The sequence below is a fragment of the Manis pentadactyla genome, chromosome 9, assembly GCF_030020395.1.
Source record: "Manis pentadactyla isolate mManPen7 chromosome 9, mManPen7.hap1, whole genome shotgun sequence".
Lineage (NCBI taxonomy): Eukaryota > Metazoa > Chordata > Mammalia > Pholidota > Manidae > Manis > Manis pentadactyla.
The window spans coordinates 108,030,543-108,054,500 of NC_080027.1; the positions used below are offsets into that span (position 1 = coordinate 108,030,543).

A 23,958-nucleotide genomic window follows, 5' to 3' on the forward strand; every position below is an offset into this window, starting at 1 on the left:
TTTGATGTATTTTTGAATTCGGTTTGCTAATATTTTGTTGAGTATTTTTGCATCTACGTTCATCAGGGATATTGGTCTGTAGTTTTCTTTTTTGGTGGGGTCTTTGCCTGGTTTTGGTATTAGGGTGATGTTAGCTTCATAGAGTGAGTTTGGGAGTATCCCCTCCTCCTCTATTTTTTGGAAAACTTTAAGGAGAATGGGTATTATGTCTTCCCTTTATGTTGTATAAAATTCCGAGGTAAATCCATCTGGCCCGGGGGTTTTGTTCTTTGGTAGTTTTTTGATTACCGCTTCAATTTCATTGCTGGTAATTGGTCTGTTTAGATTTTCTGTTTCTTCCTGGGTCAATCTTGGAAGGTTATATTTTTCTAGGAAGTTGTCCATTTCTCCTAGGTCTCCCAGCTTGTTAGCATATAGGTTTTCATAGTATTCTCCAATAATTCTTTGCATTTCCGTGGGGTCCGTCGTGATTTTTCCTTTCTCGTTTCTGATACTGTTGATTTGTGTTGACTCTCTTTTCTTCTTAATAAGTCTGGCTAGAGGCTTATCTATTTTGTTTATTTTCTCGAAGAACCAGCTCTTGGTTTCATTGATTTTTGCTATTGTTTTATTCTTCTCAATTTTATTTATTTCTTCTCTGATCTTTATTATGTCCCTCCTTCTGCTGACCTTAGGCCTCATCTGTTCTTCTTTTTCCAATTTCGATAATTGTGACATTAGACCATTCATTTGGGATTGCTCTTCCTTTTTTTAAATATGCTTGGATTGCTATATACTTTCCTCTTAAGACTGCTTTTGCTGTGTCCCACAGAAGTTGGGGCTTAGTGTTGTTGTTGTCATTTGTTTCCACATATTGCTGGATCTCCATTTTGATTTGGTCATTGATCCATTGATTATTTAGGAGCATGTTGTTAAGCCTCCATGTGTTTGTGAGCCTCTTTGCTTTCTTTGTACAGTTTATTTGTAGTTTTATGCCTTTGTGGTCTGAAAAGTTGGTTGGTAGGATTTCAATCTTTTGGAATTTTCTGAGGCTCTTTTTGTGGCCTAGTATGTGGTCTATTCTGGAGAATGTTCCATGTGCACTTGAGAAGAATGTATATCCCGCTGCTTTTGGATGTAGAGTTCTATAGATGTCTATTAGGTCCATCTGCTCTACTGTGTTGTTCAGTGCTTCCGTGTCCTTACTTATTTTCTGCCCAGTGGATCTGTCCTTTGGGGTGAGTGGTGTGTTGAAGTCTCCTAGAATGAATGCATTGCAGTCTATATCCCCCTTTAGTTCTGTTAGTATTTGTTTTACATATGCTGCTGCTCCTGTGTTGGGTGCATATATATTTAGAATGGTTATATCCTCTTGTTTGACTGAGCCCTTTATCATTATGTAGTGTCCTTCTTTATCTCTTGTTACTTTCTTTGTTTTGAAGTCTATTTTGTCTGATATTAGTACTGCAACCCCTGCTTTCTTCTCACTGTTGTTTGCTTGAAATATGTTTTTCCATCCCTTGACTTTTAGTCTGTACATGTCTTTGGGTTTGAGGTGAGTTTCTTGTAAGCAGCATATAGATGGGTCTTGCTTTTTTATCCATTCTGTTACTCTGTGTCTTTTGATTGGTGCATTCAACCCATTAACATTTAGGGTGACTATTGAAAGATATGTACTTATTGCCATTGCAGGCTTTAAATTCGTGGTTACCAAAGGTTCAAGGTTAGCCTCTTTAGTATCTTACTGCCTAACTTAGCTCGCTTATTGAACTGTTATATACACTATCTGGAGATTCTTTTCTTCTCTCCCTTCTTGTTCCTCCTCCTCGATTCTTCATATGTTGGGTGTTTTGTGCTGTGCTCTTTCTAGGAGTGCTCCCATCTAGAGCAGTCCCTGTAAGATGTTCTGTAGAGGTGGTTTGTGGAAAGCAAATTCCCTCAGCTTTTGTTTGTCTGGGAATTGTTTAATCCCACCATCATATTTGAATGATAGTCGTGCTGGATACAGTATCCTTGGTTCAAGGCCCTTCTGTTTCATTGTATTAAATATATCATGCCATTCTCTTCTGGCCTGTAGGGTTTCTGTTGAGAAATCTGACGTTAGCCTGATGGGTTTCCCTTTATAGGTGACCTTTTTCTCTCTAGCTGCCTTTAACACTCTTTCCTTGTCCTTGATCTTTGCCATTTTAATTATTATGTGTCTTGGTGTTGCCCTTCTTGGATCCTTTCTGTTGGGGGTTCTGTGTATTTCCGTGGTCTGTTCGATTACTTCCTCCCCCAGTGTGGGGAAGTTTTCAGCAATTATTTCTTCTAAGATACTTTCCATCTCTTTTCCTCTCTCTTCTTCTTCTGGGACCCCTATAATACGGATATTGTTCCTTTTGGATTGGTCACACAGTTCTCTTAATATTGTTTCATTCCTGGAGATCCTTTTGTCTCTCTCTATGTCAGCTTCTATGCGTTCCTGTTCTCTGATTTCAATTCCACTAATGGCCTCTTGCATTCTATCCATTCTGCTTATAAACCCTTCCAGAGTTTGTTTCATTTCTGCGATCTCCTTTCTGGCATCTGTGATCTCCTTCCGGTCTTCATCCCATTTCTCTTGCGTATTTCTCTGCATCTCTGTCAGCATGTTTATGATTCTTATTTTGAATTCTTTTTCAGGGAGACTGGTTAGGTCTGTCTCCTTCTCTGGTGTTGTCTCTGTGATCTTTGTCTGCCTGTAGCTTTGCCTTTTCATGGTGATAGGAATAGTCTGCAGAACTGGGACGAGTGACGGCTGGAAGGACTTCCTTTCTTGTTGGTTTGTGGCCCTCCTCTCCTGGGAGAACAGCGACCTCTAGTGGCTTGTGCTGCGCAGCTGCGCGCAGACAGGGTTTCTGCTTCCTGCCCGGCTGCTATGGAGTTAATCTCCGCTGTTGCTGTGGGCGTGGCCTGGCTCGGGCAGGTACTCCAAAATGGTGGAGTCGCGTTGGAGCAGGAGCTGCTGGGAGGCTATTTATCTCCGTAAGGGGCCTCCCTGCTCCCTGCAGCCCAGGGGTTAGGGTGCCCAGAGATCCCGGATTCCCTACCTCTGGATTAAGTGACCCGCCCTGCCCCTTTAAGACTTCCAAAAAGCACCTGCCAAAACAAAACAACGCCCACCAAAAAAAAAAGAAAAAAAAAATTTTTTAATTAAAAAAAAAAAAAAGTTTTTAATTAAAAAAAAAAAAAAAGGTGGTCGTTCATTTTTCTTTATTCTCCGGTGCCAGCCTCAGGCCTCTGCTCACCGGTCTTTCTGCCCTGTTTCCCTAGTATTGGGGTCCCTATCCCTTTAAGACTTCCAAAAAGCGCTCGCCAAAACAAAACAGCAAAAAAGCAAAAAAAAATGGTCGCGCGCTTTTCTTATGTCCTCTGTCGCCCAGCCTCCAGTGCCTGCTCACTGTTCTTGCTGCCCTGTTTTCCTAGTATCGAGCGCCCTGCACTCTGGCCCGGATGGCGGGGGCTGGATGTTCGGCAGTCCTGGGCTCCGTCTCCCTCCCACTCTGCCTGCTCTCCTCCCGCTGGGAGCTGGGGGGAGGGGCGCTCGGCTCCCGCCGGGCCGGGGCTTGTATCTTACCCCCTTCGCGAGGCGCTGGGTTCTCTCAGGTGCGGATGTGGTCTGGATATTGTCCTGTGTCCTCTGGTCTTTATTCTAGGAAGGGTTGTCTTTGTTATATTTTCATAGATAAATGTTGTTTTGGGAGGAGATTTCCGCTGCTCTACTCACGCCGCCATCTTCCGCCCCTCCTCCGATATTTTATTTTTTTAATGCAATTCTGAATGGAATTGTTTTCCTGATGTCTTTTCTTTAAGGTATATTGATATACACTCAACGAAGGTTTCACATGAAAAAACAATGTAGTTACTACATTTACCCATATTATCAAGTCCCCACCAATACCCCATTGCAGTCACTGTCCATCAGTGTAGTAAGATGCACAGATTCACTATTTGCCTTCTCTGTGCTACACTGTCTTCCCTGTGACCCCTCACACCACGTGTACTAAACACAATACCCCTCAATACCCCTCAATCCCCTTCTCTTCACCACCCCCCCAACCTGCCCTCTCACACCCTCCCCTTTGGTAACCACAAATCCCATCTTGGAGTCTGTGAGTCTGCTGCTGTTTTGTTTCTTCAGTTTTGCTTTGTTGTTATACTCCACAAATGAGGGAAGTCATTTGGCACTTGTCTTTCTCTGCCTGGCTTTTTTCACTGAGCATAAAGTCCCGCAGCTCTGTCCATGTTATTGCAAATGGTAGAATTTGTTTATTTCTTATTGCTGAATAGTATTCCATTGTGTATATGTACCACTTCTTGTTTATCCACTCATCTACTGATGGACACTTAGGTTGCTTCCATACCTTGGCTATTGTAAATAGTGCTGCAATAAACATAGGGATGCATATGTCTGTTTGAATCTGAGAACTTGTATTCTTTGAGTAAATTCCAAGGAGTGGGATTTCCGGGTCAAATGGTATTTCTATGTTGAATCACTGTGTTGTACACCTGAAACTAATGTAATACTGTGTGTCAACTACCCTTCAATAAAAAATAATTATCTAAAAAATAATGGTATTTCTATTTTTAGTTTTTTGAGGAACCTCCATATTGCTTTCCACAATGGTTGAACGAGCTTACATTCCCACCAGCAGTGTAGGAGGGTTCCCCTTTCTCTTGTATCCTCGCCAGCACTTGTTGTTCTCAGTCTTTTCATTGCTGGCCATCCTTACTGGTGTGAGGTGATATCTCATTGTGGTTTTAATTTGCATTTCCATGATGATTAGTGATGTGGAGCATCTTTTCATGTTTCTGTTGGCCACCTGAATTTCTTCTTTGGAGAATTGTCTCTTTATATCCTCTGCCCATTTTTTAATCAGGTTATTTGCTTTTTGGGTGTGGAGGTGTGTGAGTTCTTTATATATTTTGGATGTTAACCCCTTGTTGGATATGTTGCTTACAAATATATTCTCCCATACTGAATGATGCCTTTTTGTTCTGTTGATGGTGTCTTTTGCCGTACAGAAACTTTTTAGTTTGATGTTGTCCCATGAGTTCATTTTTGCTTTTGTTTCCCTTGCTCGAGGATATGTGTTCAGGAAGAAGTTGTTCATGCTTATATTCAGGAGACTTTTACCTATGTTGTCTTCTAAGAGTTTTATGGTTTCATGACATACATTCAGGTCTTTGATCTATTTCGAGTTTGCTTTTGTATATGGGGTTAAACAATAATCCAGTTTCATTCTCTTGCATGTAGCTGTCCAATTTTCCCCACATCAGCTGTTAAAGAAGCTGTCATTTCCCCATTGTATGTCCATAGCTCCTTTATCATTTATTAATTGACCATATATGCTTGGGTTTATATCTGGGCTCTCTTGTCTATTCCACTGGTCTGTGGGTCTGTTCTTGTGCCAGTACCAAATTGTCTTGATTACTGTGGCTTTGTAGTAAAGCTTGAAGTTGGGGAGCATAATCCCCCCTGCTTTATTTTTCCTTCTCAGGATTTCTTTGGCTATTCGGGGTCTTTTGTGGTTCCATATAAATTTTAGAACGATTTGCTCTAGTTCATTGAAGAATGCTGTTGGTATTTTGATAGGGACTATATTGAATCTGTAGATTGCTTTAGGCAGAATGGCCATTTTAACAATATTACTCCTATCCATGAGCACGGGATGTGTTTCCATTTATTGGTATCTTCTTTAATTTTTCTCATTAGTGTCTTGTTGTTTTTGAAGTATAGGTCTTTTCACTTCCTTGGTTAGGTTTATTCCTTGGTATTTTATTCTTTTTGGTGCAATTGTGAATGGAATTGTTTGTCTGATTTCTCTTTCTGTTACTTCATCGTTAGTGTATAGGAATGCTACAGATATCTGTGTATTAGTTTTGTATCCTGTAACTTTGCTGAATTCAGATATTAGATCAAGTAGTTTTGGAGTGGATTCTTTAGGGTTTTTTATGTACAATATCATGTTATCTGCAAACAGTGACAGTTTAACTTCTTCCTTACCAATCTGGACACACTTAATTTCCTTGTGTTGTCTAATTGCTATGGCAAGGACCTCCAGAACTATGTTGAATAAAAGTGGAGAGACTGGGCATCCTTGTCTTGTTCCCGATCTCAGAGGAAAAGCTTTCAGCTTCTCGCTGTTCAGTATGATGTTGGCTGTGGTTTGTCATACATGGCCTTTATTATTTTGAGGTATTTGCTCTCTATACCCATTTTGCTGAGAGTTTTTACCATAAATGGATGTTGAATTTTGTAAAATGCTTTTTTGGCATCTATGGAGATGATCATGTGGTTTTGGTCCTTTTTTGTTGATGTAGTGGATGATATTGATAGATTTTTTATTTTTTATTTTTTTGATAAACGAATATATATATATATTTTATTTTGTTATCATTAATCTACAATTATATGAAGAACATTATGTTTACTAGGCTTTCCCCTACCCCAGGTTCCCCCCACAAACCCCATTACAGTCACTGTCCATCAGCATAGTAAGATGTTGTAGAATCACTACTTGTCTTCTCTGTGTTGCCCATCCCTCCTCTTTACCCCACCCCCCACATTATACATGCTAATCATAATACCCCCTTTCTTCTTCCCCGCCCTTATTCCTCTCTACCCTCCCATTCTCCCCAGTCCCTTTCCCTTTGGTAACTGTTAGTCCATTCTTGGGTTCTGTGATTCTGCTGCTGTTTTGTTCCTTCAGTTTTTCTTTTCTTACACTCCACAGATGAGTGAAATCATTTGGTATTTGTCTTTCTCTGCTTGGCTTATTTCACTGAGCATAATAACCTCTAGCTCCATCCATGTTATTGCAAATTGTAGGATTTGTTTTCTTCTTATGGCTGAATAGTATTCCATTGTGTATATGTACCACATCTTCTTTATCCATTGATCTACTGTTGGACACTTAGGTTGCTTCCATTTCTTGGCTATTGTAAATAGTGCTGCAATAAACATAGGGGCGCATCAGTCTTTTTCAAACTGGAGTGCTGCATCCTTAGGGTAAATTCCTAGAATTGGAATTCCTGGGTCAAATGGTAAGTCTATTTTGATCATTTTGAGGAACCTCCATATTGCTTTCCACAATGGTTGGACTAATTTACATTCCCACCAGCAGTGTAGGAGGGTTCCCCTTTCTCCACAACCTCACCAACATTTGTTGTTGTTTGTCTTTTGGATGGTGGCGATCCTTACTGGTGTGAGGTGATATCTCATTGTAGTTTTAATTTGCATTTCTCTGATAACTAGCGATGTGGAGCATCTTTTCATGTGTCTGTTGGCCATCTGAATTTCTTCTTTGGAGAACTGTCTGTTCAGCTCCTCTGCCCATTTTTTAATTGGATTATTTGCTTTTTGTTTGTTGAGGTGCGTGAGCCCTTTATGTATTTTGGATGTCAAGCCTTTATCAGATCTTTCATTTACGAATATATTCTCCCATACCGTAGGGTACCTTTTTGTTCTATTGATGGTGTCCTTTGCTGTACAGAAGCTTTTCAGCTTGATATAGTCCCACTGGTTCATTTTTGCTTTGTTTTCCTTGCCCGGGGAGATATGTTCATGAACAAAGCGCTAATGTTTATGTCCAAGAGATTTTTGCCTACGTTTTTTTCTAAGAGTTTTATGGTTTCATGACTTACATTCAGGTCTTTGATCCATTTCGAATTTACTTTTGTGTATGGGGTTAGACAGTGATCCAGTTTCATTCTCTTACATGTAGCTGTCCAGTTTTACCAGCACCATCTGTTGAAGAGACTGTCATTTCCCCACTGTATGTCCATGGCTCCTTTATCGAATATTAATTGACCATATATGTTTGGGTTAATGTCTGGAGTCTCTATTCTGTTCCATTGGTCTGTGGCTCTGTTCTTGTGCCAGTACCAAATTGTCTTGATTACTATGGCTTTGTAGTAAAGCTTGAAGTTGGGGAGTGAGATTCCCCCCACTTTATTCTTCCTTCTCAGGATTGCTTTGGTTATTCGGGGTCTTTGTTGTTTCCATATGAATTTTTGAACTATTTGTTCCAGTTCGTTGAATTACGTTGTTGGTAATTTGATAGGGATTGCATCAAATCTGTATATTGCTTTGGGCAGGATGGCCATTTTGACGATATTAATTCTTCCTAGCCAAGAGCATGGGATGAGTTTCCATTTGTTAGTGTCCTCTTTAATTTCTCTTAAGAGTGTCTTGTAGTTTTCAGGGTATAGGTCTTTCACTTCTTTGGTTAGGTTTATTCCTAGTTATTTTATTCTTTTTGATGTAATTGTGAATGGAATTGTTTTCCTGATTTCTCTTTCTATTGGTTCATTGTTAGTGTATAGGAAAGTCACAGATTTCTCTGTGTTAATTTTGTATCCTGCAACTTTGCTGAATTCCGATATCAGTTCTAGTTGTTTTGGAGTGGAGTCTTTAGGGTTTTTTATGTACAATATCATGTCATCTGCAAATAGTGACAGTTTAACTTCTTCTTTACCAATCTGGATTCCTTGTATTTCTTTGTTTTGTCTAATTGCTGTGGCTAGGACCTCCAGTATTATGTTAAATAACAGTGGGAAGAGTGGGCATCCCTGTCTTTTTCCCGATCTCAGAGAAAAAGCTTTCAGCTTCTCGCTGTTCAGTATGATGTTGGCTGTGGGTTTATCGTATATGGCCTTTATTATGTTGAGGTACTTGCCCTCTATTCCCATTTTGCTGAGAGTTATTATCATGAATGGATGTTGAATTTTGTCAAATGCTTTTTCAGCATCTATGGAGATGATCATGTGGTTTTTGTCTTTCTTTTTGTTGATGTGGTGGATGATGTTGATGGATTTTCGAATGTTGTACCATCCTTGCATCCCTGGGATGAATCCCACTTGGTCGTGGTGTATGATCCTTTTGATATATTTTTGAATTCTGTTTGCTAATATTTTGTTGAGTATTTTTGCATCTACGTTCATCAGGGATATTGGTCTGTAGTTTTCTTTTTTGGTGGGGTCTTTGCCTGGTTTTGGTATTAGGGTGATGTTAGCTTCATAGAATGAGTTTGGGAGTGTCCCCTCCTCCTCTATTTTTTGGAAAACTTTAAGGAGAATGGGTATTATGTCTTCTCTTTATGTCTGATAAAATTCTGAGGTAAACCCATCTGGCCCGGGGTTTTTTTCTTGGGTAGTTTTTTGATTACCGCTTCAGTTTCTTTGCTGGTAATTGGTTTATTTATCTTTTGTGTTTCTTCCTTGGACAGTCTTGGAAGGTTGTATTTTTATAGGAAGTTGTCCATTTCTTATAGGTTTTCCAGCTTCTTAGTATATAGGTTTTCATAGTAGTCTCTAATAATTCATTGTATTTCTTTTGGGTCTGTCATGATGTTTCCTTTCTTGTTTCTGATTCTGTTGATGTGTGTTGATTCTCTTTTTCTCTTAATAAGTCTGACTAGAGGTTTATTTATTTTGTTTATTTTCTTAAAGAACCAGCTCTTGGTTTCACTGATTTTTTTCTATTGTTTTATTCTTCTCAATTTTATTTATTTCTTCTCTCATCTTTATTATGTCCCTCCTTCTGCTGACTTTAGGCCTCATTTGTTCTTCTTTTTCCAATTTTGATAATTGTTACGTTAGACTATTCATTTGGGTTTGTTCTTCCTTCTTTAAATAAGCCTCAATTGCTATATACTTTCCTCTTAAGACTGCTTTCGCTGCATCCCACAGAAGTTGGGGCTTTGTGTTGTTGTTGTCATTTATTTCCATATATTGCTGGATCTCCATTTCAATTTGGTCGTTGATCCACTGAGCATTTAGAAGCATGTTGTTAAGCCTCCATGTGTTTGTGAGCCTTTTTGCTTTCTTTGTACAATTTATTTCTAGGTTTATACCTTTGTGGTCTGGAAAGTTGGTTGGTAGAATTTCAGTCTTTTTTAATTTACTGAGGCTCTTTTTGTGGCCTAGTATGTGGTCTGTTCTGGAGAATGTTCCATGTACACTTGAGAAGAATGTGTATCCTGTTGCTTTTGGGTGTAGAGTTCTATAGATGTCTATTAGGACCATCTGTTCTAGTGTGTTGTTCAGTGCCCTTCTGTCCTTACTTATTTTCTGTCTGGTGGATCTGTCCTTTGGAGTGAATGGTGTGTTGAAGTCTCCTAAAATGAATGCATTGCATTCTATTTCCTCCTTTAGTTCTGTTAGTATTTGTTTCACATATGCTGGTGCTCCTGTGTTGGGTGCATATATATTTATAATGGTTATATCCTCTTGTTGGACTGAGCCCTTTATGTTTATGTAATGTCCTTCTTTATCTCTTGTTACTTTCTTTGTTTTGAAGTCTATTTTGCCTGATATTAGTACTGCAACACCTGCTTTTTTCTCCCTATTGTTTGCATGAAATATCTTTCTCCATCCCTTGACTTTTAGTCTGTGCATGTCTTTGGGTTTGAGGTGAGTCTCTTGTAAGCAGCATATAGATGGGTCTTGTTTTTTTATCCATTCAGTGACTCTATTTCTTTTGATTGGTGCATTCAGTCCATTTACATTTAGGGTGATTATCGATAGGTATGTACTTATTGCCATTTCAGGCTTTAGATTAGTGGTTACCAAAGGTTCCAGGTTACTTTCCTTACTATCTAAGAGTCTAACTTAACTCGCTTAGTATGCTGTTACAAACACAAGGTTCTTTTCTATTTCTCCTCCTTTTTCTTCCTCCTTCATTCTTTTTATATTAGGTATCAAATTCTGTACTTTTTTATCTATACCTCGATTGACTTTGGGGATAGTCAATTTAATTTTGTATTTGCCTCACAATCAGCTGCTCCATCCTCCCTACTGTGGTTTTACTAGGTCTGGTGACAGCTATCCAACCCTAGGAACACTGCCATCTATAGCAGTCCCTCCAAAATAGACTGCAGAGATGGTTTGTGGGAGTTAAACTCTCTCAGATTTTGCTTTACTGGAAATTGTTTAATCCCTCCTTCAAATTTAAATGATAATCTTGCCGGATAAAGTAATCATGGTTCCAGGCCCTTCTGCTTCATGGCATTAAATACATCATGTCACTCCCTTCTGGCCTGTAAGGTTTCTGCTGAGAAGTCTGATGTTAGCCTGATGGCCTTTCCTTTGTATGTGATCTTATTTCTGCCTCTGGCTGCTTTTAACAATCTGTCCTTATCCTTGATCTTTCCCATTTTAATTACTATGTGTCTTGGTGTTGTTTTCCTTGGGTCCCTTGTGTTGGGAGATCTGTGGATCTCCATGGCCTGAGAGATGCTCTCCTTCCCCAGATTGTGGAAGTTTTCAGCAACTACCTCCTCAAAGACACTTTCTATCCCTTTCTCTCTCTCTTCTTCTTCTGTTATCCCTATAATGCAAATATTGTTCCACTTGGATTGGTCACACAGTTCTCTCAATATTCTTTCATTTTTAGAGATCCTTTTTTCTCTCCAGGCCTCAGCTTCTTTGTATTCCTCTTCTCTAGTTTCTATTTTGTTTATTGTCTCCTCCACCATATCCAACCTGCCTTTAATACCCTCCATTGTGTTCTTTAATGATTGGATCTCTGACCTGAATTCATTCCTGAGTTCTTGGATGTCTTTCCATACCTGCATTAGAATGTTGATTATTTTTATTTTGAACTCCCTTTCAGGAAGAGTCACGAGGTCCATATCATTTAAATCTTTCTCGGGAGTTGTATTAACAATTTTACTCAGGACAAGGTTCCGTTGGCGTTTCATGTTTGTATATGGCGCCCTCTAGTGTCCAGAAGCTCTATTCTGGAGCTGCTCAGCCCCTGAAGCAATGTCGGGGATCGCAGGGGAGCGGTACTGGTACCTGGGGGGAGGAAAGAGCTGTTCCCCACCTCCCGGCTGCTGTGCCTGTCTCCACTGCCTGAGCCAGTGGGCTGGGCACTCAGGTATAAGTTTTTGTCCCAGAGCAGCCGGATATGATCCCTGCTTTCCACAAGCGGCCGGAGTCTCAGTCTCCCCAGGAACTCTGCCTATATTAACTTTCCAACCCGGTAGTCATGCGAGTCTCATGAAAGCACCATGAAATGTAGGTTTGTGCTCCCAGCGCAGATCTCCAGAGCTAGGTATTCAGCAGCCCCAAGCCTTCCACTCCCTCCCTGCTCCGTTTCTCTTCCTCCCGCCAGTGAGCTGGGTTGGGGGAGGAGCTTGGGTCCCTCGGAGCCACAGCTCCGGTACGTTACCCCTTTCGCTGAGGTCTGCTCTTTCCTCCAGGTGTGTGCAGTCTGACGCTGTCCTCTTTCCTGTTGCTCTCTCAGGATTAGTTGCGCCAATTAAATTTTCTATTTGTATTCAGTTTTAGGAGGAAGCCTCTGTCTCTCATCTCATGCCACCATCTTTAATCCAATCAGATTTTTCAGATTTTTAAATATTGTACCATCCTTGCATCCCTGGAATAAATCCTACTTGATCATGGTGGATGATCTTTGATCTTTTTGGTGTATTTTTGAATTGGGTTTCCTAATATTTTGTTAAATATTTTTGCATCTATGTTCATCAGGGATATTGGTCTGTAATATTCTTTTTTTTCATGGTGTGTTTGCCTGGTTTTCATATTAGAGCGATGCTGGCTTTATAGAATGAGTTTCGAAGTATTCCCTCCTCTTCTACTTTTTGGAAAGCTTTAAGGAGGGATGGGAATTAGGTCTTCACTAAATGTTTGATTAAACTCAGTGGTGAAGCTATCTGGTTCAGGTGTTTTGTTCTTACATAGTTTTTTTTATTACAGTTCAGTTTCATTGCTGGTAATTGGTCTGTTCAGATTTTCTGTTTCTGGGTCAGTCCTGGAAGGTTGTATTTTTTTAGAAAGTTTTCCATTTCTTCTAGGTTATCCAGTATGTTAGCATATAATTTTTCATAGTATTTTCTAGTAATTCTTTGTATTTCTGTGTTGTCCATAGTGATTTTTCCTTTCTCATTTCTATTTGTGTTTATGTGTGTAGACTCTCTTTTGTCTTGATAATTCTGGCTAGGGGTTTATCTATTTTGTTTATTTTCTCAAAGAACCAGCTCTTGCTTTCATTGATTCTATTGTTTTATTCTTCTCGATTTTTTTTTATTTCTGCTCTAATCTTTATTATGTCCCTCCTCCTACTGACTTTGGGCCTCATTTGTTTTTTTTTTTTCCAAGTTTGGTTAATTGTGAGTTTAGACTGTTCATATGGGATTGCTCTTCTTTCCTAAAGTAGGCCTATATTGCAATATACTTGCCTCTTAACACGGCCTTGGCTGTGTCCCACAGATTTTGCAGTGTTGAATTATTGTTGTCATTTGTCTCCATATATTGCTTGATCTCTGTTTTTATTTAGTTATTGATCCATTGGTTATTTAGGAGCATGTTGTTTGTGGTATTCTTCATTTTCTTTGCATAATTTGTTTCTAGTTTCATACCTTTTTGGTCTGAGAAGCTGGTTGGTACAATTTCAATATTTTTGAATTTACCAAGGCTCTTTTTGTGGCCTAGTATATGATCTATCTATTCTTGAAAGTGGTCCATGTGCACTTGAGAACAATGTGTATTCTTCTGCTTTTAGGTGTAGAGTTCTGTAGATGTCTGTTAGGTCCATCTGTTCTAATGTGTTGTTCAGTGCCTCTGTCTCATTACTTATTTTCTGTCTGGTTGATCTGTCCTTTGAGTGCGTGAAGTGTTAAAGTCTCCTAGAATGAATGCATTGCATTCTGTTTCCCCTTTTAGTTCTGTTAATATTTGTTTCACATATGTAGGTGCTTCTGTGTTGGGTGCATAGATATTTATAATGGTTGTATCTTCTTGTTGGATTGACCCCTTCATCATTATGTAATGTCTGTGTTTGTCTCTTGTTGATTTCTTTGTTTTGAAGTCTATTTTGTCCGATACAAGTACTGTAACACCTGCCTTTTTCTCCCTATTGTTTGTATGAAATATCTTTTCCCATTCCTTTACTTTCAGTGTGTGTATGACTAGATTTGAAGTGAGTCTCTTGTAGGCAGCATATATATGGGTCTTGCTTTTTTATCCATTCTGGAACTCTGTGTTCTTTGATTGGTGCATTCAGTCCATTTACACTTAGGGTAATTATCAATAGATATGTACTTATTGATGTTGCAGGCTTAGGATCGGCGGTTACCAATGGTTCAAGGGCAGCTTCTTTACTATCTAACCGTCTACCTTAACTCACTTATTATGCTGTTATAAACACAGTATGATGATTCTTTTTTCTCTTCCATCTTTTTCTTCCTCCTCCTCTCTTTATATGTTAGGTGTTTTAGTCTGTACTCTTTGTGTATCCCTTGACTGACTTTGTGGGTAGCTGACTTAATTTTGCTTTTGGTTAGTATTTAGTTGTTCTACTTCCTTTGCTGTGGTTTTATTTTCTCTGGTGAAAGCTATTTAGCCTTAGGCATACTTCAACTAGAGCAGTCCCTTTAAAATACACTGTAGAGATGGTTTGTAGGAGGTAAATGCCCTCAACTTTTGCTTATCTGGGAATTGTTTAATCCCTCCTTCAAATTTAAATGATAATCTTGCTAGATAGAGTATTCTTGGTTTGAGGCACTTCTGTTTCATTGCATTGAATATATCATGCCACTCCCTTCTGGCCTGTAAGGTTTCTGCTGAGAAGTCTGATGATAGCCTGATGAGTTTTCCTTTTCAGGTGATCTTTTTTCTCTCTCTGGCTGCTTTTCATACTCTTTCCTTGTCTTTGATCTTTGCCATTTTAATTATTATGTGTAGGTGTTGTTTCTTTGGGTCCCTTGTGTTCAGAGATCTGTGGACTTCCATGGCCTGAGAGACTATTTCCTTCCCCAGATTGGGGAAGTTTTTAGCAATTATTTCTTCAAAGACAGTTTCTATCCCTTTTTCTCTCTTCTTCTTCTTCTTGTACTCCTATAATGTGAATATTGCTCCATTTGGATTGGTCACACAGTTCTCTTAATATTCTTTCATTCCTAGAGATCCTTTTTTCTCTCTGTGTCTCAGCTTCTCTGTATTCCTGTTCTCTGATTTCTATTCCATTAAGAGTCTTGCCCACCTCATCTAATCTGCTTTTAAATCCCTCCATTGTTTGTTTTATTTCTTTTATCTCCCTCCTGAATTCGTCCCTTAGCTCTTGAATATTTTTCTTTAGCTCCATCAGCATGCTTATGACTTTTATTTTGAATTCTTTTTCAGGAAGATTGATGATTTCAGTCTCACTGAGCCCTCTTTCTGGTGTTTGAGGGATTTTGGATTGACCATGGTTCCTCTGCCTTTTCATTATCCTGGAGCAATGAGAGGGGTTGCCGGCGGCACGTGTATCAGCTGGGAGGACAGAGGCCCTTCCTGCTTGCTGGTCACTGTGTCTCTCTCTCTGCTGTCTGTGCCAGTTAACCACACACAGGGAGCGGCCTCTGGGTCAATCCCCTATACTGCCATGCACGGGTGAGCCCTTGGGATGGCCTAGGGCATTGGCAGGGGTTGCAGGAGAGTGGCATGTGTTCTGCTGTGAGAAAAAAAAAGCCCTTTTGTGCTTCCCGGTCTCTGCGCCCATCTCCGCTGTCTGTGCCAGTCAACCACGCCTAGGGAGCAGCCCCTGGGTTAAGCTATGTAGTTGCGTTAGGCGGGGTTCCCTCCAGCTGGTGTGCAGCAATGGCGCAGACAGCTGGTTTGCGTACATGTGCCAGCACGGAGGAAGGAACGGCAGGCTGCTCATCGTGGTGAGGGTCCTCAGGACTGCATTGCCAACCAGGGGGATAGGGTGCCTGAAGTTCCTTAAAAGTTCCCAGCCTGCTGGGCTGAGTGTGCCAGGACGGTTTTGTCCACCTGTTAAACTCTTGACTCTTTAAGACTTTTAAAGCGCCTGCTTTTCTTTTGTACCAGGGCAGCTGGTTGTGGGACCCTTTTCACAGTCTTAGTCTCAGACTTTGCTTTCAGCTCCTCTAATATCCAGAGCACCATGCAATGTGAGTCTGTGCTCTCGGCGCAGATATCTAGGACTGGTTACTTGGCAGTCCTGTGCTTCCACTCCCTCTCTGCTCTGATTCTTTTCCTCCTGCCAGTGAGCTGGGGTCGGGGGAGTGCTTGGTTCCCACCAGGTCGTGGCTTTATACTTTACCCTTTTCTGTGAAATGTTGACTTCTCCCAGATGTAGACTGGCTGGTGTACTCTTACTTCTGGTCACTCTTTTAGGAATAGTTGTATTTGCTGTATTTTCAAAATATATGTGGTTTTGGGAGATTTCCAGTACACCACTCACACTGCCATCTTTTCCTCCTCTCACTCTGTGTAAATTTAACTTTAAAAGAAGGAACAGATATTGAACTCAGTTATGTGCATGCTTATGTATTTTGGGATGAAGGGTACTGATATCTGCAGGTCACTTTGAAATGCATAACAAAGATAATATGGATTGGTGGATGGACAGACAATAAAGCAAATATAGCAGAATACTAATAATTATATAATCTAGGTGGTGGATGTTTACTGTCCAAGTCTTTCACCATTTTCTGTATTTGAAATGTTTCATAAGAAAATACTAGAAAAAAATGAACAAGGTAAGATAAAGATTCAAGAGAAAGTAATGTATCTTGAAAATAGGCAAAGAAGAGCCATCATATGAATAATAAAATCAAACAGAACACATACGGAAAACTACAATTCAGGTAAATGAAATGGAGGACTTGAAACTGTATATTGAAAGAACACTGCATACCTGAGAATATCAGTGGAGAGTGACCAACACCACCAAATTATTGGACTTAAAAAAAAACAATCCATTGGGCTTCCAAAGCAAAAAGAGCAAATGACTCATAAGTGAGACAAATTAGGTTATAGACGTTTTCACAGCGATGTTTTATGCTGGAAGAAAAGGAAGTAATATATTTCATATATACTCAGGAAGAGGAAATGTGAGCAAAGGATTTTATAGCCAGCAAAATTGACTTTAGACCAGAGAAGCTATTATTACCATGCAAGGATTTAAGAACTATTGTTCCCATGAGCCCTTCTCAGGGAGTCTATTTGAGAATGAACTTCAGATAACCAAAATCACAAGAGCAATGTGTACAAAAGAACTCACAGTGAGCACCTCTTATAAAACTAAGACCAAATGAGGGCTAGAATATAGCATATAATGGCTGTCTACTCTGACAACATATATAAAGGACAATTACACAAAATGGAAGAGAAGGTGAATATAGGCAAATACTTTTAGTGGCTTTTATTAGTTAATATTAGTAAATGGTAATATTAGTGTTATCATTCTGAGACTGTTGCATATGTGGTATAGAGCATATTAATAATTATTGGATACCTGGGAGTAATCATGGCATAATTTTAATTGTGTGCACAAGGATATTCTACTTGTGTAAACTGAGCCTGGAACTTCTCTTCAGACTATCAAAGAAGCTATTACAGACTAGGTTCACCTCAGGAGGGCTCAGCAGTCCACTTGCAGAGTTTTTCAGGTTTCAGTAAAAATAGTAACTGCTGTGGTTTGAAGCTCACCATATATGTTTAATTGTGTGAGCTCATAACACCTTAAAAACGAATTGGTCATTATGGAGGATGATAGAGAACCAATTCATTTTCTTAAAAAATGGTAAATAGAAAGCCAGTCACTTACCCTGGCTTTCCTAAATGAACCAGAAGGACTGGGTAATCGAATAGCAGATTAAGGGGAACATGTCTCTATAAAATGTTCCAACTAAACAACAACAAAGAATTGTTGAAAGTAGTTTGTCACTACGTTAAAACCCTTAATAAAATAGTTGATCTAAGGTATTGACCTAAAATAACTCCTAATAATACCAAAAAAGAGACAACCAGATATTAATGACACTTTTAGAACACAGCATCACTTACAGTCTTGTCAAAGGGATAGAGCATGAGTCTGATCAAGTCTCTGGATCCAGCTACTAATTTGCAGGACGTAAAGTGCTTGCACTGTGAGTATGTCTTCTGTAAAATCCACTCGGTGAGCAAATGAAGTCATGTAATAGGATGTGTACATTTATTTGATGGCATAAATATAAACTCTAAGGAAAAGATAATATAACTGTAATTGGGTTGGAGATGGAAGAGAGGTAAGGAGAGTGGAAGTAGAGATACACAATTACTTTCCTTGCTTATGGTTGGGAGTTTGTAAAGCACAAAGCATAAGAAAATGTATCTGACAGATCTATCAGTGGACTAAAGAAACTTACTACAAGAAGCTGATTCTCATGTAGGATCACAAAGCAAAACTCTTATTTTGTGTGCTGGTACAGAATTATCTCTATATTAACTAAAAGCAAAATGTATACAGTGGATGTAATCTATTATGTTGAAGAATGATGCACATCCAAGTTCTGACAATTTCTGTAAAGTTGCACAAGAAACTGGTAATAATGGTTACCTCCAGGGAGGTGATCTGAGCGACTGAGGGATCAGAGTGGGTAGAGACTTAGTTTTTGCTGTATACTTTTTTGAAACCTCTGAAAATCACTTACTTACTCAAAAAATTAACAACTTACATTTTAACAAGATCCTTCCTGACCTAGTCTGTGTTCAACTGAATTGCAAATTCATAGTACTAGGCACTTACAGAGACGGTGAAGAAACCTTTAAAGAGACTAATGGACATAAAAGGAAAAGAAGCCATAATAAATAATGTATAAAGAAATAAGTAGAGCTACCAATTCTGATTCAGTACCACCCTTCCCCTGTCCTCTACCAATCTTTCTCTCTTGGGATATTCTGATCAGCTATAGATGTGATACTAATGATCCTTTAAAACCATGACTTGACTGGTGCCAGGCTGCCATTTTTCAGGTGTCCTGGGAGAAGTCATAAGAATTGGGTTGGGCCTCAGAGCATCATACCAACAAAACGGTGTGCACTGCAGGGGTCCCACCCTCTCTCAGTTATCAGTCCTTTTTGAGTATCTGCCTTCTGTGCTCCTGTGCTTCTCTTCCAGGGTGATTAAGTCAGAGCAAGGATTTATTTACTAATACCTAGTCAGAGAAAGAGGAAGAATTACTACCTCAACTACTGTCCATTGGTTAGGGAGACAAAAGTTTAAGAATTTGAACATGTTAATGGGAGGTCTTATGAACAAGGGCAAACTTACCAATTCACTGTGCAGTTTAAAGCAAACATGTTTTAGTATCTATTCTATATACTCTGCTACTTATATTTGGTGTAATTTTTCTTCTTTTCCAAGGCAAGAAAATCAAATAATATGCTGTAGGAAATACACTGACATCTGCTTATTTATCCCATTGTAGTGTGAAATAATAGTTAAAGAAATACATTAGTGTTACTTTATTGCATGTTGAAAGTGGTGAATACTGTCTTTCTCTGAAAACTCAGAGGTATCAGCAGTTTTATCATGATTTCTATATTTTGTGCATTCCCTTTTTTTCTTTTTATGACTTTTGCTTTATAATCAGTCATTGTTAAAAATGAGAGGTAAAATGTTCCTTAATTGTCACTCAATTTACCATGTCCTCTAGAAGGAACTTGAGGTCGGCCTAGAAGTTTTATGGTGAGGGATTATAGGTGTCTTAGTTTGTATTATAATTGTATGCAAGCAGGCCTTTATTATAATAACCTGAGTTTCTTGACCCAATTACAAATTAAGTTTGGCTAAGTCCAAATTAAAACACCATCCAAAGGCATCTATCTACATTATAGTCCTGTTATCTAACATGGTTTCGTGTTCTCTCTGTTTTTGTGTGTGTATGTGTGACAGGTTATTTTTAAAGAGCAACTTTCACCAAAAAAATTGGGCTTCTTAGATGTGACAGAACTTGTTGGCGCCCTTAGTGACATTCTCCATGTTGAGATCAGGGAAGGAGAACAGGACTTACTGGTATTTGATGTTGATATGAAGCCTACACCTTCCGGTGGGTTGAGTCACAATATCATGCAAACCTGATTTGTAATTGTCCTGTATGGACAGTGGGGGATAAAAAGGATTGATTATATAATTTCTTTTGTTGTGATCACATCAACCAAACAGATCACACAGCTTTGAAAATGTTTTTCTTTCTGGTGATACTTGTAATAAGGCTAACCTGTATTATTAATAAAGACTATCTGAATTTTTAGTATTTATTTTCTTTATTGTCCAGAGTGTTGGATGATTCTGAAGAAATCAGTTTTCTGAAATGGTGATCTGATGGGGAAATACTAAATCGTTCAGTGGTTCTTAACTCTGGTTGTGCATCAAAAGCTTTTTAGAAATGCACAGAGATTTGGAATGAATGGGTATGCATTGGAATCAAGCACTTGTATTTTTCTTAAATAAACTTTTTATTTAGGGATAATTTAGGTTTACTGAAAAGCTGCAAAGATAATACAGAGTCCCCATATGCCCTTCATTCAGTTTCCCCTAATATTAGCATCTTATGTTACCATGATACATTTATCAAAACTAAGAAGTTAACATTGGTACATTACTATTAACTACAGATTTTATTTTGATTTTATCAGTTTTCCCACAGTTGTTGTTCTCCTGTTTCTGAATCTACTCCTAAGATACCATATTGCAATCAGGGCACTTCATTTTTGTTTTCTTTTTGGCTTTTTTTTTTCTTTTGTAATTTTTATTGACATTATTGTAGATTCTCATGCAATTATTAAGAACTAATAGAGAGAGATCCCATGTACTCGTTACTCAGTTCCCTCAATGATAATGCCTTACCACACTATATAGTACAATATAGTACTTGTATTTTTATAAGCATCTGCAAGTGGTTATGACACCTATTTTTTTCCAAAATGTAATGCATCTTTGTTGGTTTTCTGATTATTAATATTACTCATGTTCACTCTAAAAAATTCACATAGCACAGATGAGTAGAAAGTGAGCATTTCTCATCATTTTACTCCCCAAACAGTGCTGTTAGAATTTTTTATGTAGCCTTCTAGACTTTTTTCAATGTATATGTAAGCATAGCTAGATTTTTTAAAAATGATCAAAGCAGTATTAGCCTTTCTAAACAATTCCAACAATGCAGAAGTGGTAACTAGTGATAATAGTTTTAATGGGTCTTTTTCTGGACTTTTGTATAATATGGTTATTTATTATATTTATAATTTTCTTCCACAACATAGTAGTATGTAAATACAGCATAAGCCCTTGCTTTTTATACTTCATATATTATGGATGTTTTTCTGTATCAGCATATAAAGTTTATTTAATCCCTTTTAACGATGTGTAATTGTTTTATGTGAGCATATTATAATTTAACCAGTCTGCTATTGATGGACATGTAGAGTGTATCCATTTTTTTATCACTATAAAAAATATAGTGATACTCTTGTATCTGCATCTTTGTGCACTTATTTTTCTTTAGGAGCCACTGTGGTTTTATGTCTACCTGGGGTCTGCTTCAATGTGCTCGCCTCTTTATAAACATGTAAATTTGGATAAAATATGTGATTCATTTGGAGATTCCCTAAAATTAAGGCATTGTATTATGGAATGTTAAGTAATCATATACATATATTAAGCAACAATTAATGTTCATTGCTAAAGTTGAACAAGAAATAAATTAAAATCAGGATGTTGAAAAATAAAAACCTTTGACCAAAGTTTAAGAAACCGTACCAGACTTATCCTTCCTGCCAACATAAATAATTTAAGATTGGTTCCCATCTAGAACTTCCCTTACATCTCTCCATACTGAAAGGTCTACAAAGACAGGTTCATATCTCTCATTTATCATCATTTGCTTAGTGACTGGCACATAGAATATGCTTAGTAGCAATTACACAAATTATTTTTATAGCTGTACAATGACTCTATTGGTCATTTCAGATGGAGCTGTTTCATCAGTCAGAAATTCATGCTTAATTCAATCAGATAAAGACATAGAAGACAAAACTTGTGTCTCCAGTCCCCCTAGAAATTCACTGTCTGCAGCTGCCATAGAGGAGACCACATGGGATTGCCCTTTGAAAAACCATAAAGAGCCAGAGCAGAAGATTTTCAAGAAGCCTAATTTGGTGGTAAAGCCTTTACAGTTGGTGAGTAAGATTTAAAGACTTTTTGCACTGGAGATTCAGTATTATGGAAAGCAACAGAATGAATGTTTCTTTAAACCAAAATTCTGTTTTAGAACAGCATTATTTCTAAATATATGATTTCCTGGAAGAGACCAGAGGTTTGTTTTGAAGTCACCTTATGCATCAATTATTCTGGTTTTCAATCTTTCATGTAACTAGGTTTCCCCTTAAGTCTGATTTTAAAGTTTCAGATGGCTTTGAAGATTTGACATTTCTCTCAAAATGACATTGCTGATTGTCTGCCCATGTTTTTCAAAATGTAGGCTTGAAACTCTTGAGGGCTTTAGAGGGAAGCATTGAGGAGCTTTGTTTCAGCTGTGTGCTCAGCAGCAGCTGCAAATTGCCCCTGCACCAATCTTTAATTGTAGGATGCTTTTTCTGTCCTTCATCACATCCCTATGCACAATTCTCCGTTTTTGTGTTTTCATCTCCTATTAGTCATTTTGTTGTTGTCAAAGAATTAACCACTTACTCTTCTTCCCTTCTGTTCTCTGTACGTGGTTCTTTCATGGAAGAAAACATGTTTGGAGAATCTGCTATATTTTATGGAGGACACTAGGAAAGACTAAAGGAAAATAATATATTTTAAAATGAGGATGTTTGAAAAATTCTGTTTTGATTGGAAGACTAGTCTGAAATTTAATCCAATCTTCATAAAGTTCCCTTTGATGATGGGGTTGAGTAGGATGAGTATCTTAGTTCAGCCTGAATATTTGAAGTACCATGTTTTCAATTTTGTATAAGGAAGTTGTATAATATACCATACTTAAAGCTCTTTGTCTAATTTCATAAGGCAGTAGCTTTCATATTGAATGTAGGTAAGGATCACCTAGGAAATTTTTTTAATTGTGGGCCCCTCTTACAGAGATATTCTGAATGTCTGGGCTAAAGCCTAAAATTTTTTATTTTTATAATTTGTCAGTTGATTCTGATAGAGGTGACTTATGAAATATAGTTTGAGAAATGTTGTCATAGAGTTTGAAATGTCACCCAAAGATTTATAGTGGTTTCTTTAATTTCTTTTTTAACTTGTAGCAAGTAGAAATTAACGAATCACAGCTCAATCTGGCAATGGCAAATCATGATATCGCACCAGATGCTGTATGGGACAAGAAATTATTTAGACTGCCACCATTAGATACCAGTACCCTCGTGGGGGTCTTTGTGGAGTATATCATCTCTCCCAGTCAATTCTACATCCGCATCTATAGCAGGGATTCATCAGAGTTACTTGAAGATATGATGATTGAAATGCGGTAGGAGTCTGTTGTTTTCAATGTATTTTTTCATGTATCTCATCCTAAACCAGTAGTTCTCAAACATTTTGGTCTCAGAGCTCTTAAAAAATAAGAACCCAAAGGAGCTTTTGTTTAAATTTATCATCTAAAAATTGAAACTAACATTTACAAGTATTTTTTGTTTAAAAATAATGATTAATTCATTTGTATTAGTATAAATAACATACTTATGAAAAATATTTTCTGGAAATCAGAGTGGCATTGTCTTACATTTTTGCAAATATCCTCAAAATATGTGTCTTAAAAGAAGGTAGTTGGATTTTAATATCTGCTTCTCTCTTTAATCTCTTGAGATATGTCTTTTTGGTTGAAGTGTTTGATAAATATCTGGCCTCACACAACTACATAGTTGGGAAAAGGAGTATTTTAATACCCTTTTCAGAAAACTGTGAATATTCTTTGGTAGTATACTAAAGTGTGAAAAGTGGTAGTTTCTTAAAGACTAGTTGCAATGTGGAATTTCAACTTTTCATACTCTACTGTGTTCAGGTCCATTGGTCTGCCTTTGTACTTTGAATGGATCCAGGACCAGCTGTGCAATTGCAGCCTCCAAGGCAAAATTAAAATGCAAGTCTCCTTGTCTGGAAATTACTAAGAATTTCAAGATGCGCAATAGCAGAGCATTTAAGCAACAATAGGACCCTTGTTAGTG

The 23,958-nt window shown here is 38.2% G+C and overlaps 1 protein-coding gene across 3 annotated transcripts in view; it reads left to right on the top strand.

Moving 5' to 3' along the window:
- The window catches only part of TDRD5 (tudor domain containing 5), a 93,625-nt gene that overhangs the window by 30,259 nt on the left and 39,408 nt on the right, over positions 1 to 23,958 (top strand). For all 3 annotated transcript variants that reach the window (XM_036905920.2, XM_036905921.2, XM_036905922.2), the window contains exons 7-9: positions 19,688 to 19,841; positions 21,761 to 21,969; positions 23,044 to 23,264. In XM_036905920.2, the coding sequence (XP_036761815.2) occupies positions 19,688 to 19,841; positions 21,761 to 21,969; positions 23,044 to 23,264 (584 nt within the window). The remainder of the gene's footprint in view (positions 1 to 19,687; positions 19,842 to 21,760; positions 21,970 to 23,043; positions 23,265 to 23,958) is intronic.